At 39.9% G+C, this 14915-nt stretch overlaps 1 protein-coding gene across 6 annotated transcripts in view; it reads right to left on the bottom strand.

Moving 5' to 3' along the window:
• The window catches only part of SLC4A1 (solute carrier family 4 member 1 (Diego blood group)), a 71592-nt gene that overhangs the window by 23247 nt on the left and 33430 nt on the right, over positions 1-14915 (bottom strand). For all 6 annotated transcript variants that reach the window (XR_014028603.1, XM_081344997.1, XM_081344999.1 and 3 more), the window contains 3 exons: positions 12683-12886; positions 6799-6947; positions 5119-5313 (listed from right to left, as the gene is read on the bottom strand). Coding sequence is in view for 5 of the 6 variants with exons in the window: in XM_081344997.1 (XP_081201123.1) it covers positions 5119-5313; positions 6799-6947; positions 12683-12886 (548 nt within the window). In the remaining variant the exon portion in view is untranslated. The remainder of the gene's footprint in view (positions 1-5118; positions 5314-6798; positions 6948-12682; positions 12887-14915) is intronic.

A 14915-nucleotide genomic window follows, 5' to 3' on the forward strand; every position in this document is an offset into this window, starting at 1 on the left:
AAGGCTTCCAAGGTTGCTGAACTAGGGGATTTACCTCAGTTTGCATCCATTTACATATCACATTTCCTGTATTATTTGTTTGCAATTCTATCTTTCCTCCAGGAAACATGTTAAACATAGGACTTCTTCCTCCAATTTCTCCCATAACAGCAAGCTTGTAAGATAGATCAGCTGAGAGAATGACTAGCTGAAAGTCACTCTTCTAAATAGTTTTTGTTTACTGCAGAAAGCTGGTTTACTGTTCCTACTGCTGCAACTATTAAACAGCAGGCAACAACAATCTGCTCCCCCGCTAGCCAGCAAATTAGCAGGTGGTATTGCTCCCACTAGCTTCACAGGTTCATTGCAAGAGACAGAGAAGCAAAAAAGACTCCCCATTTTCTTAGCAGTCCTGATACAGACTGCTGATTTCCTTGTAACATTAACCAAGGGGAATTGGGATGGGGGTGGGGGAAACAGTTCAGTGCTGACCAACCTAGGCACGGAAGATTTCCCAGCATCTCTGTATGTCAATATTTGATGACATTCAATTTTTTTCTGATTTTTATGGGAACAGTGCCATGAATCCTTGATAGGAGACATTACTTGATTCAGTTCCATAGCAATCTGGAGACAAATCCAGGGCTTCGATAGTAAAATGAGGATCTCAGCTGCAGGTGCAATAGTGGTCTTTCTGTCTTTAGGCACCCCTGTATTTGCCCCATGAAGGACAAATGAGACCTGAATTAGCTCTATTTTAAGCTGACTAAGAATATGGTAGCCTACATACCTATGATTAGTGTAAACATATTTCATTGAATCCAGTTTTCTAGATACACACAAGATATACTGATCCCTAATCATGTGAGCTGAAATTGTACGATATGTCAGTCTTAGATATGGCTGGCTGCTCTATAGTTCAGTATATGTTGTCCAAAAGGCTTAGCAAAGAATATATGTTGTGTCTCCTCATTTTTGTTAGTGATCAGTATTAACTTTTATCCATCAGAAAAAAATGAAAAACAGGTTTTCATCTTCTCCAATAGGATGGGCAAAATATTTCTTCTGGCCTTTATTCTTCTTATGGCACAAAAGGACTGAATTGGTTTTGAGCTTATTCCTAGAAACCAGAAGGATGTTATGTGGGCTTTACTATCTGAATGATTTGGCTTGTTCTGTGATTATGGTGGAATGCAGCTTTTGAGGCTGATTAACCACCGTGTCTGTCAAACTGACTAGCAATTTGGGGAGTAATACAGTAGTCCCAGCACAAAAAAAGACTAGTGGAGGAGAATATCAGGCTGAAGAAAACTACTCTAGCCACCAAAGGTTTCTAGTTGTTAAGTGGTATTAAAGGGAGTCCAGTGTAGCCACTGCTTAAATATACTCATGGGCTATCCACTAGTAACTCCAGGCATATAAAATAAAATAGAACCAATGTTTCTCTTCACCTTATATTTGCTAAGTGTTGAGCTTAACCTATTTCAGTTCCAAATAAGCAAAGAAAACACCTGGTTGAAGATGCACTGGGCATCCTTGTGCAGTTTTCTTCCTAATGTCAGAATGCTTGTCTTCTTCTACATGAGTTCTGCTTCCTTGTTTGCAATTAGGGCAAATGTATAAAACATCGCAATCTCAATTGCTCACTCATTGAAATAAGTAGCCTTCCCTTGAAAATTACTAGATTTTCAAGCTAAAGTCAAGCTAAATTTGGTTCTAATGTAAAGAATGCATTATTAGGAGCAAGGAAACCTGTGTTGGAATCCTGTCTGAGGCACAAAGTTGTCTTTGAACAGTCATTCTTTCAGTCTTAGGAAGAACGCAATGGCAAATCATTCCAAAAATATTGCCATGAAAATTCCTTGTCAGGAGTCAAGACTGATTAAAAAAATATGCTTGATCCAAAGAAGATGGCAAAACATAGTACCCTGCCACCAGATTTTTTTAAAAAAAATTTAAACTCAAGACTGAATTGGCTGCTAACTACTTCCATTTACTGCTTAGGACAGCTTTCCCAGCAATGCATCCACAGGGCGTGGGGGGGTGGGGGGGGAGAGTAACAATCTCAAAATGGCAAGTGTGATTAAAACCCCACCTTCTTTTAATATGACACATGCATTGCACATACTGGAATGCAATCAAGCTTGGGTCATCTGATGGCACCTATCATTTTCACCCCACTCCTTGGATGCCCCTGTTTCCAAGTTCTCAACCCTCCATCAGCCCTGAGCTAAAAAGCCAAGTTGAAAACAAATCATTGCCAAGAAAAATCTATCCAGGTGGTTGCTAAAACTTGATATCAGTGTGATAGCACTTACTCAACTAGCGTCTGCCTATTAGCTATGCAGACTGAAATTCTGGAGTTTGTAATCAGCACAACTGGAGGGTAGTAAGTTGAAGAAGGCTGACTTTTGCTGCAAAGGACTAGGTATGCTAATCTGCAGAAAATAGCAACAGCCTTGGGACAGTCTTCTGGGACATTCTTGAGTTTCATAGCCTTAAGAGTAACAAATCTGTTATCACATATAAGTTTTTAGATTATGCCAATATATCAAAATAATTACACAATAGGTGACGTCATGTGGTCCCCAAAATTAAATAAATAAATGTCATCAAATAGTACACCTTTCTCATCTGAAAACTCCATTCACATTCACATCTTAAAAGATCTAATAGTTCTGTAAGATTTGGGCCACTTTTAATTAAATAACAAATTACATTTATTAATTGATTCCATTTTGGAGATCAGTGGCACCCTCTTGTGGTGTTCTTAGTGTTAGGGATTCCTGGATCACATGATAATAAATTAATCTTTATTAGTGCTGCAAAATGGTTTTTGATGACTGAAAAGATTAATATGGGCAGAGATGGGGAATTTAATGTACAGTACATCTGGATCTTTTGCTTAAAAATGTTAGGTACCCATGCTTTCTCTGCTTCTTGATTCTTCTGGTGTTTCAGCTCATCATCTCCAAATCTTTGCCTTGCCTTGTCTGGTTGTCCTTAGTTACCTAGTCCATTACTATCAAATCTCTGCAGGGTTAATTCTAAATGAAACCACCTGCAACAGCTCCGTTCATCCTTCTAGCTCCTCTCCTGCCCCCAATCTTTCCTGCTCCTTAGTTTCTATGGAAACCGTATCTTGGCAGTGTTACTTCCTGGACTAGCTTGTTCTGGGGAGTGAGTTGGGCAAGGAGTAGACAGGCAGATCTCTGAAGCAATTTTACAAAATTTCAGAAGCAGATGCTCTAAGACCATTATTAATAACAGTAATCATACAGTGGTGAGGATAAGAGGAAGGAGACTATGGCAAAACGTAAACAGTTTTAAAATTTGAGGCAAAATAACGTACTGTAATCATGATATATGTTCCAACAGCTTGATGTTAACAGAACACCTTTCATTTTTCCACCCACGCAAAAGTATGAGTCACACAGATATATTAGGAGGCCTGGCTTTTTTTAATCTTGACTTTTCCATTTGCAGAATAGAATAAAATTGACTGGGATATCATGGGAAATAAGTACCATTACAGCTACACTATAAAATATTTACTATGGCAGGCATGGTAATTACAATGATTACCCCCATTGTAATCCCTAACTCATCACTTTTTAGTTGCAGCTTGTTTGTTCTCCCTTAAAAATCCTGTCATAGTTGATTCCATTTTTACAGATGTATAAAGTAGGTTTGATGATTTACTCAAGAAGGTTTACTGAATATATGAAAGGAACGAAATTCCTGCAGACTGATGGATTGACAAAAGATTAAATAAATATGCACACATATAATAGACCATGTATTATATATACACACATACACACATACACATACAATGGACCATGTATTATATACCTCTGCTATCAGAATATTTTTTTACTTTTATCTTTAAAAATTGCTATAATGTTGTTATTTATTTACGTAAAGTATTTGTTTGGTTACCCATCAAAAACACTACTCTGGATGGCTCACAACAATAACAAAACCCAGAACTATAAAAACCACAAACATCAAATCATAAAACCAAAACAAAACCAGAGTCTCTGTCATCCCTTTGGGATGCCCCAGAACCAACTTCAGACATTCTCACTTTATCCAGCACCTGGGTAAGCATGGCCTTCTAAAGGGCTAAAGGGATGGTGGCCTGTCAAATCATAAGATAGGGCAGCCATAGAAAAGACACACTTTTTTGTCCCATGTTATAAGAATATTTAGTAGTTTATGTAATTCTTACTCATTCTTCTGCTTTTTAAATATTCAAAGAATTTTAAACTGCATTTATCATTGGAAGAAGTAATTAAAATTTTTTTGCAACAGAGTAGTTACTGAAGGCAGTTGTCGTTAAAAAAGGCGAAGCAGAAATAAATAAATAAATAAATACACACTGCTTCAAAATTTGCCTAAAAGTAATAAAACTGGAAATCAGATGAAGATATGGAAAAGATTTATTCATCTTGTAATCCATGACCATGACATGGATAGCAAGACACCCTGAATATGTGACCTTGGAAATGCAAACTATACAACTAACACACATGTTCTTGTCAAGTCATAAGAGTTGCTAGAAGAGAACATATGTGACTTGAAGTGTGATACACAAGCTATACAGTGACATATGTGTGGCCATAACACAACGTGATTGGGCAAATGCATGGAGAAGTTGAGAGGAGGCAAAAGTAATCATGCCTTTCTTTTAATTTTGACCAGAATAATTTGGTGGGAACCTAAAGAATTCTAGAACAAAAAAGGATAATATTTACAAAGAACTTACTGCTTAGAACTAGGGACCCCAAATCTACTTCAAAATAATGCCCAGCATTCCAGCACAAGGAATAAGTGACACAACGAAGAGAAAGAAACTTAGTGCCTCACTTGGCAGTCAGCCTTACCTCAAACAGGGCATGACATTTCAGCAGATAAATTTTGATACCTCTTTCATAGATTTGGAGGAACTATTGCCTTATTACTGTAATGTCATCAAGACATCCCCAAATTCCAACCACCTAGCCAATGAATAGAAATTCTGGGAATTGTTGTCACAAAATGGAATACACATATTTGGAGAAGACTGCCCTCTAAGGAGCAAAACCATCTGTCATGCAACAATACAAAAAGCACAAACACAGTAAATCACATTACCTTGATGAGTTTGAAGAAGGTTTCCAGGATAAAGATGAGGGAGATGAGAATTGAGAAGATCTCCTGAGTATAGCGAGAGATGTAACGCACCAGGAAGCTGCCCTCAAAAGCCACCACCACTATCACTATCAGTATCAGCCAAAAGCCAATCCAGACTCTCCCTATAAGGTATTCAAAGTCATTTGCCGTACAAAACTATATGGATAGAAAAGGGGATGGGGGTGAGGAAGGTAAAGAAGAATTCATAGATAATATAACTGAAATGCTATTTCCCCCCCTTCATTTGCACTTTCACTTTAATAAAACAGATATCTGAACCCTATCAGCCTTTCCAGGTCAACATCTTATGAAACTTCTATCTTGGCTAGTTGGAAATTGGGGATTTGGTATTTGAACACTTATATGATGATATGGAAAAATGACCTATGCAAATTTTTCAAGCTTATGATCATAGTGATGAAAGTTCAGATTTAATATCTGTGGGGAGATACCTGAAAACTTAATTTATCTTCATTTTTTTATTGTTATAGCATTTCATAATGTTTTTGTACAAATGTAGAGTACTTCACTTCCACAGTCAGCCCAATCTTTGTTATATTAGTTCAGGGGTGCGAGATGATATTCCAGGGGGTGCAAAAACTTGGGCTTTCAAAATTATAGTGTATATGCATAATTCATTGCCGTTATTTAGAACTTTTGTAAGGGGTGCGAGAATATATCAGAAGCGTTCTAGGGGTGTGGGGTATGGAAAAGGTTGGGAACCACTGCACTGGTTAATTATTCTGGGAGTTTAACCTTAATATGTTTAGTTATCAGACTGGAAAAGGCACAATATTCTATTCCTATGGAAATAAGACTGAGCAAGCATGATCTGGAATATTCCTAATAACATAGAAATAATTTTATTAAATGAAACACTGCCTGATTAGAAGTCAGCTAAAAAACTTCTTTATTACTCTCTCCAGTACTTAGAAATGGGAGATATACTACCCGTAGACATGAAGATTGTTTCATCTCATAACTTATAGCCATAAATTGCCCATTAATTTCCAGAATTGTCTATTGCTTTAAAATAATTTAAGCAAACGACAATCAGTATGGATTGCTTAGCCATAGTTGCTTAAGCCGTTATTTGCTCAGCACTCACAGCACAATAAACTATTATTTGCAAAACAACAGTTGATGGAATCATACAAACTATGTTCAGATAAACTACATTACGGTTTAAGGCAGACATGTCAAACAGAAGGCCCGGGGGCCAGATCCGGCCCGCGAAGTGGTTTCATGCGGCCCGCAAAGCCATCCTGGAAAAAGTGAGGGAACGGCCCCCGCTGCCTTGGCCCTGGCCCAGAGACCCTCCTTCTGCCAGAGACCCTCAGATCTGTCCCACTCCTGCCCAGGCCCCCATAGGCACCCATGATGCGAACAACGTAGAGCTGGCCATGCCCACCCAGTAGGCCATACGCACTCTAGCCATGCCCACCCAGTAGGCCACGCCCACCCTGGCCACACCCACCCGGCCCCCTGAGGGCAACCGCAATGCTGATGCGGCCCTCAATGAAATTGAGTTTGACACCCCTGGTTTAAGGCAATCAAATCCATTTGCTCCCTTGTAGCAACAATCTGGTTTGTGTAACTTTCCTTTCAACAAGTCAGAGTGATTTCTAGCAGCACACTTACTGTATAAAAAGCTTCTTCAAAGACCAAAAGGGGGCCAGAGAATCCCACCACAAGCAGAGGCTGAGCTCCCAGCAAGCAGAAGAGTCCACTCTGAACTGCGGTAGAGAGTAGAAGCTCAGAGACTCCTATCAGGCGCTTTGTCTTTTCAGCTGAAAACAACAGGAAACAATTACCGGTAGCAAAAATAGGACCAAACCAGGCCTTCTTTTGTCCCTCTTCTCCATTGTCCAGGCATCAGAAATCCATATGTCTTAAGATTTGTGACTACCTTTTTCACAGCTGAATGCATATTTCTCACAACTGAAGTATGTTTTTCAATGAAATCACGTTGAACAAATACTTTTTCCAAGCTACTTTCCACTCTCATTGGAGAAATAAACCTCTCTTCCTAACTTTAGCCAGTGTTTCTCAGCCTTTGCAATTTTAAGGTAGGTAAGACTTCAAGTCCCAGAATTCTCTAGCCAGCTGTCCTGGCTGGGGAATTCTGGAAGCTGAAATTCACAAATCTTAAATTTACCATGAGTGAGAAACACTGGGCTAGCCTATACAGATCATTCACATGCTGCCAAAAAAGCCAACACAGTGCTAGGCTGCATTAACAGAGGAATAGAATCAAAATCACGTGAAGTACTAATACCACTTTACAATGCCTTGGTAAGGCCACACCTGGAATACTGCATCCAGTTTTGGTCACCACGATGTAAAAAAGATGTCGAGACTCTAGAAAGAGTACAGAGAAGAGCAACAAAGATGATTGGGGGACTGGAGGCTAAAACATATAGGGAACGGTTGCTGGAATTAGGTATGTGTAGTTTAATGAAGAGAAGGGTGAGGGGTGACATGATAGCAGTGTTCCAATATCTCAGGGGCCGCCACAAAGAAGAGGGAGCCAAGCTATTCTCCAAAGCACCTGAAAGCAGGACAAGAAGCAACGGATGGAAACTAGTCAAGGAGAGAAGCAACCTAGAACTAAGGAGAAACTTCCGGACAGTTAGAACAACTAACCAGTGGAACAACCTGCCTCCAGAAGTGGTGAATGCTCCAACACTGGAAGTTTTTAAGAAGAGACTGGACAGCCATTTGTCTGAAATGGTATAGGGTTTCCTGCCTTAGCAGGGGGTTGGACTAGATGACCTCCAAGGTCCCTTCCAACTACTACTTCTTCTTCTTCTTCTTCTTCTTCTTCTTCTTCTTCTTATTATTATTATTATTATTATTATTATTATTATTATTATTATTATTATTATTATTATTATTAATTTATTTATTTATTTATTTATTTATTTTTCAGGTTATACACTTTAGGAAGCAGCTGAAAAGGATAGGAAAGGAAGAGTAGTCTGGGCTGGCAGCCATTTTTAGTGTGGGAGAGAGCAAAGGTTGATTCAATTGTCGTTCCTGCAATGGCTGCATGGGAATGTTCACAGGCTTTTCTGAAACTGCAAAGAGTGTTTGATTGGGGTAGAAATAATGGGGTATGTAGAAGTGCCCAGTGATGTGGTTGAGATCTCTAGCTTTATCAAGGACTGATTGTGTATTAATGGCAGGTATGACCAGGTGATCAAAGCTATAATGGTATGTGGGGGATGACCTTGAGGATAAAGGGAAAGAGATGCTGCCTAGGAAATGATCAGACAAGATTCATTTACTGTTTAATAGACAGAGAAAAAAAACTTAGGAAGGACTTACCTTGATCAGGCTGTGAAAAGAGAAAATAAGAGATCTATACTTTCAGACTTTCTAGTTTCTGTTAATGCAGCCTTACAATAAAGTAGTATTAGTTCATCTGGTCATGTTTCCTGTCTGGTTTGCCTGGGTGAGCTGTCAAACCCTTAACCCTTTTTAACATGCAATGCACACATTATATATGTGTCCTAGAGGGCTCAATACTTTCTCCACTTCTATTTAACATCTACATGAAGCTGCTGGGTGAGATCATCCAACACCATGGGCTGAGATGTCATCAATATGCTGATGAGAGCCAGCTATATATCTTGGCCCATGTTGAGTTAAGCAATACCATTACCTTTTGTATACCAATTGCACTTCTTCCTTGACCAAAAATTCCTGCTCACAGTCATTCACACCTCAGTCTTGACTCACCTCCCATCTTGACTATTGCAATGTACTCTACATGCGACCAGTCAGGTATGAATTAAATCATATCCCTGTTCAATATACAGTAGAGGTGACAAATAGATTTAAGGAATTAGATCTGATAGACAGAGTGCCTGAAGAACTATGGACAGAGGTTCGCAACATTGTACAACAGGTAGCAACCAAAACCACCCCAAAGAAAAAGAAATGCAAGAAAGCAAAATGGCTGTCTGAGGAAGCTTTGCAAATAGCTGAGGAAAGGAGGGAAGCGAAAGGCAAGGGAGAAAAAGAAAGATATGCCCAATTAAATGCAGAATTCCAAAGAATAACTAGAAGAGATAAGAATGCCTTCTTAAATGAACAATGCAAAGAAATAGAAGAAAACAATAGAATAGGGAGGACCAGAGATCTTTTCAAGAAAATTGGAGAGATGAAAGGAACGTTTCATGCAAAAATGGGCATGATAAAGGACCAAAATGGCAGGGACCTAACAGAGGCAGAAGAGATTAAGAAGAGGTGGCAAAATTACACAGAAGAACTATACAAGAATGAGCTTAATGTCCCTGATAATCACAATGAGGTGGTCACTGACCTCGAGCCAGACATCCTAGAATGTGAAGTAAAGTGGGCCTTAGAAAAGCTGAGCAACAACAAAGCTAGTGGAGGTGACAGTATTCCAGCTGAGCTATTCAAAATCTTAAAAGACGATGCAGTAAAAGTGCTACACTCAATTTGCCAGCAAATTTGGAAAACTCAACAGTGGCCACAGAATTGGAAAAGATCAGTTTACATTCCAATTGCAAAGAAAGGCAGTGCCAAAGAATGTTCAAACTATCGCACCATTGCACTCATTTCTCATGCTAGTAAAGTTATGCTTAAAATTCTACAAGCTAGATTCCAGCAGTATGTGGATCGAGAACTACCAGAAGTACAGGCAGGATTTCGAAGAGGCAGAGGAACTAGAGATCAAATTGCTAACATACGCTGGATCATGGAGAAAACTAGAGAGTTCCAGAAAAACATCTACTTCTGCTTCATTGACTATGCTAAAGCCTTTGATTGTGTGGATCATAACAAACTCTGGCAAGTCCTTAAAGAGATGGGCATACCAGACCATCTTATTTGTCTCTTGAGAAACCTAGATGCAGGCCAAGAAGCAACAGTGAGAACTGGACACGGAACCACTGATTGGTTCAAAATTGGGAAAGGAGTCCGGCAAGGCTGTATACTGTCGCCTTGCCTATTTAACTTATATGCAGAGCACATCATGAGAAAGGCAGGGCTAGATGAATCAAAAGTTGGAATTAAGATTGCCGGAAGAAACATCAACAACCTAAGATATGCAGATGATACCACTCTAATGGCAGAAAGTGAAGAGGAACTAAAGAGCCTCTTGTTGCGAGTGAAGAAGGAGAGTGCAAAACTTGGGTTGAAACTAAACATTAAAAAAACCAAGATCATGGCATCTGGCCCTCTCAATTCTTGGCAAATAGATGGGGAAGAAATGGAGGTAGTGACAGATTTTATTTTCCTGGGCTCCAAGATCACTGCAGATGGGGACTGTAGCCAAGAAATTAAAAGACGCTTGCTCCTGGGGAGGAAAGCCATGGCAAATCTAGACAGCACACTAAAAAGCAGAGACATCACCCTGTCAACAAAAGTGCGTATAGTCAAGGCTATGGTCTTCCCAGTTGCAATGTATGGCAGTGAAAGCTGGACCATAAGAAAGGCTGAGCGCCAAAGAATTGAGGCCTTTGAACTGTGGTGCTGGAGAAGACTCCTGCGAGTCCCTTGGACTGCAAGGCGATCAAACCGGTCAGTCCTAGAGGAGATCAACCCTGACTGCTCTTTAGAAGGCCAGATCCTGAAGCTAAAACTCAAATACTTTGGCCATCTAATGAGAAGGAAGGACTCACTGGAGAAGAGCCTAATGCTGGGAAAAATTGAGGGCAATAGAAGAAGGGGACGACAGAGAATGAGGTGGCTGGATGGAGTCACTGAAGCAGTAGGCGTGAGCTTAAATGGACTCCAGAAGATGGTAGAGGACAGGAAGGCCTGGAGGAACATTGTCCATAGGGTCGCGATGGGTCAGACATGACTTCGCAACTAACAACAACTACATGCGACTGCTCCTGAAAAGCATTTGGTCAGGCCTAAATGCGCACCTTTATCATCTGTCCTATGGGAGCTGCATTGGCTGCCAATTTGTCTCCCTGGTCCAATTTAAGTTACTGGTTGTCACCTTCAAAGCCCCACATAGCCAGATTATTAGAAGGACTGTTTTTTTTCCTGGTCACATCTACCCAACCCACTAGAGTGGGAAGGCAGAGAACGGTCTCCTAAAGAACTCCATCTAGTGTGACTAAGAAGGGACTTCTCTGTGATGGCTCCCTCCATATGAAGATAAGATTGGCACCCACTTTCACACTCTTTCACAAGGCCCTGAAGAGCTGATTTTGCCAACAGGCTGGGGAACCTCAGAGAGGGATGGATCCCATCAAGTGGCTTGTTTGATTGTTGCCACCAGGAATGTGGGAGGTTATTGCTTTTTTATTGTTTTTGATGTTAGATTATAATTTGTGTAAACTGCCCAGAGTGACTGAGGGTGAATTGGTTATAAATGAATAAATTCAAAAACTTATTTGTGGCTTTTTAAATGATACACATTGGGGCAATACATAAATTCCCTTTGACCCTCTCCAAGAATAATTAAATAAAAGTTACATGGTTGAAAACTACAGTATTATACCACTATAGCATTGCATAAGTCTTGGTGGTACAGAATACATATTTCCAATCTCCACACTATTTGCTTTTTTGTGTAAGCATTTTGGGCATAATTGAGTAGAAACCTGGCATGTATTTTAGCATGAATGAATGAATTGGCCTTTAGCAAGACTTCCTTAGGGCTTCCAGGTGTCAAGTAAAAGAAGGACATGTCTTCTGTCTGATAAGCATATCATTAAATATTGTCTGGCTTTTGAGTATCTTGTGTTTTTTTAGAAAAAATAATTTTGGACTGTTTTCACAATAGTCGTGATTACAACTTTTATGTATTGGGACCTTGTAAACTGTTTGCTCCTTTCATCCCTTGCCCTTTGATAGATTCAATAACCTAGTTCTATGTCGTTAAATTAATTTGGCAATTCCAGCAATCATCTTCAATTCAACCCCTTCAAATCTATGATCACTGTATCACATGACTCATCATATATTTCTACGGTGGGATATATTATTTTATCATTGATTCTCTAGTATTGCTAGCATAAGTTCCTAAAAAATAAAGATTTGTTAGAAAATATTGTGATTGAAAAAACTTCTAAAGTTAGTTTTTCTGAAACTGAAGGGAAAAGTAATTTCATATAATATAAGCTTAAATACATTTTTGCTGGAAGTTTTGTTGTAGACACCATGAAAGTTCAATAGTTAGTGTATTCCTTCTCCCCTCCATATCTCCTCCTTTCCAAATATCTCTACCCTTCTTTGCCTCTTCAGATAGCTAATAGCTCTATTCTTATTGTTTTTAATTTTTATTTTTTATCACCAGACTTGGAAATAAATAAATGAATAAGCATATAGTATTTTATTAGAAAATTTGTGCTAGCAATACTGGCGAGAAATTATACTCCTAAGACATCTGAAGCACTCCTGTTTGAAAACATACCACTTCTTATTGGTTGTCTGTCTGGCCCAGCAGAAAATCAATTCCAGAGCATTTTTTTAAAAGTACCATCCTCCTGATCTTTATTATGTGATCATGTATCAATGTGCGGTTAATTTCTCTTACCAAGCAAGCCTCCAAAAGTAATGGCAGGAGAAAGCGCAGCAAAATAGATGAAGATGACAGCAGCCAGGCATTGTGGGTTCAGAGCATCCTTGATGTCACTGAGATACTTGGGGTACCGACGTTTTATGTCTTTCACTAGCCCCCCAAAAATCCTTCCAGTTCGGCGCAAGGAATCATCAGAATCTTCTGCTTTGATATCGTACCCTGCATGAGAAGGAAAGGGGAGGTTTTCAGAGGGAGTGCCCTCTTCAAATGTGAATGTCCACTTTTTATGGATATTTGGTGATCTCTGGAGTTATTTCATTCATAATCATGAAGGATGCCCTGTATAATATGGAACTTTAACATAAGAGGAGCTCCCGGCTGAGTTATCTGGACAGACAATGGTGTCTAATGAAGGGGGGCGGGAAGTTTTGAGGTTGTCAACATGAGGCAGGGTCAGGTGATTGAAGCCCCATCCCTTTTAATGTGCATTATACATATCAGTACATACATATAAAAAGAGGCAAAGCTGCAGTCATCCAGTTGCGGCCACACCATTTGAATTTTCCTCAACCTTATAGCTGACTCTGTTTTGGGAGAGGATTGGCTGGCTAAGCAGGACAAATATGATAGTGAAGCTGGTCTGCATTTTGAAGCAATAATAATCGCCATTTAAAAGTCACCCCTCCTCCATCCCACATCATTAAGTAAAAAAAAAAAAGCATTTTACCTAAAGGGCTGCTAAGATTAAACAAGCCTACTAACACTCCAAATTTTAATGTATGTCTCTTTCTCTGGTTTGCATAATTATTTTCTACAAAGTCATTTACAAGAAAAAAAAATCCCAATTTTTCTGAATACTGGCAATGCAGTCTTTCTCTCTGTCCCATTTTATGTCTAAATTTTCTTGTTGCATTCCACACACAGGATTGAACCTGTGGCTGAGGTTTGTAGGCATTGCTTTTGTGTAGCAAGGCCTCTGAAATTACCTCCAACTAGAATTTAGGTTCACACCGACTATAACTGCCTACTTGAAGCAACTGAAACTGGAGCTCCTCTGGAGAGTGTATATATATATATATATATATATATATATATATATATATATATATATATATATATATATATATATTTGTATATTTTTTGTGTCTTTTTAAGACATTGTTCTTGTTCTAAAACTAACCACAAATGTTTTAGTGGTTGGCTACTCAAATAAAGAGAGCTGGTTTGGACCAGACTTAGAAACCGGGAGACTGAATTCTAGTCCTGCCTTAGGCACAAAGCCAGTTGGGTGGGCTTGGGTCAGTCATTCTCTCTTGATCCAGAAAGAAGGACTACCCCCTCTGAAAAATGTTGGCAAGAAAACTGCATGAACTTGTCCAGGCGGTTTCCAGAAGCCAAGACTCATTTAAAGGCACAAAAAAAGAAAGAAAAAAAAATCCCTTGCAAAACTGCCAAGAGCCCTTTGGGATTGTGGTGGAACATAAATTAAATAAATAAATACATTTTAAAAAAGGCAGAACATTTTTGGAAAGTTTTTTACAGAGGCCCCTGGCCTGAATCAGGAGGCTGAATTTAATATTCAGTGCCAAAGTCTGTGGTTTTGTGATACAATTATACACATTCCTTATTTTACTAGGTAAAATCAAGCTATTGCCTCACGTCCGTCATGAATGTGAGACAGGACATCTTCCAGACTAGTTTCTCAGCAAGTTTCCATCTTAAAAACAAACTGAAATAAGGGCTCCTTTAGTCCTTCTTGTAGAAGCTAATAGTATAAGCTTACCCCTGTCTCCTTAGAAGAAATCATACTGAGTTCTCTATGCCTGACTCAAGCACAGAACTGCAGGCTAAATCAGTGTTTCTCAACCTCGGCAATTCTGAGATGTGTGGACCCTATGAATGGGCTAGAGCAGGGGTGTCAAACTCAATTTCATTGAGGGCCGCATCAGCATTGCGGTTGCCTTCAAGGGGCTGGGTGGGTATGGCCAGGGTGGGCGTGGCCTACTGGGTGGGCGTGGCTAAAGTGCGTATGGCCTACTGGGTGGGCGTGGCCAGCTCTACATCGTTCGCATCAAGGGTGCCTATGGGGGCCTGGGCAGGAGTGGGACAGATCTGAGGGTCTCTGGCAGGAGGAGGGTCTCTGGGCCAGGGCCAAGGCAAAGGGGGCCGTTCCCTCACTGTTTCCAGGAGGGCTTCGCGGGCCGCATGAAGCCACTTCGTGGGCCGGATCCGGCCCCCGGGCCTTGTG

Source organism: Vipera berus, assembly GCF_964194415.1.
Source record: "Vipera berus genome assembly, chromosome: Z".
Taxonomy (NCBI): Eukaryota; Metazoa; Chordata; class Lepidosauria; order Squamata; family Viperidae; genus Vipera; species Vipera berus.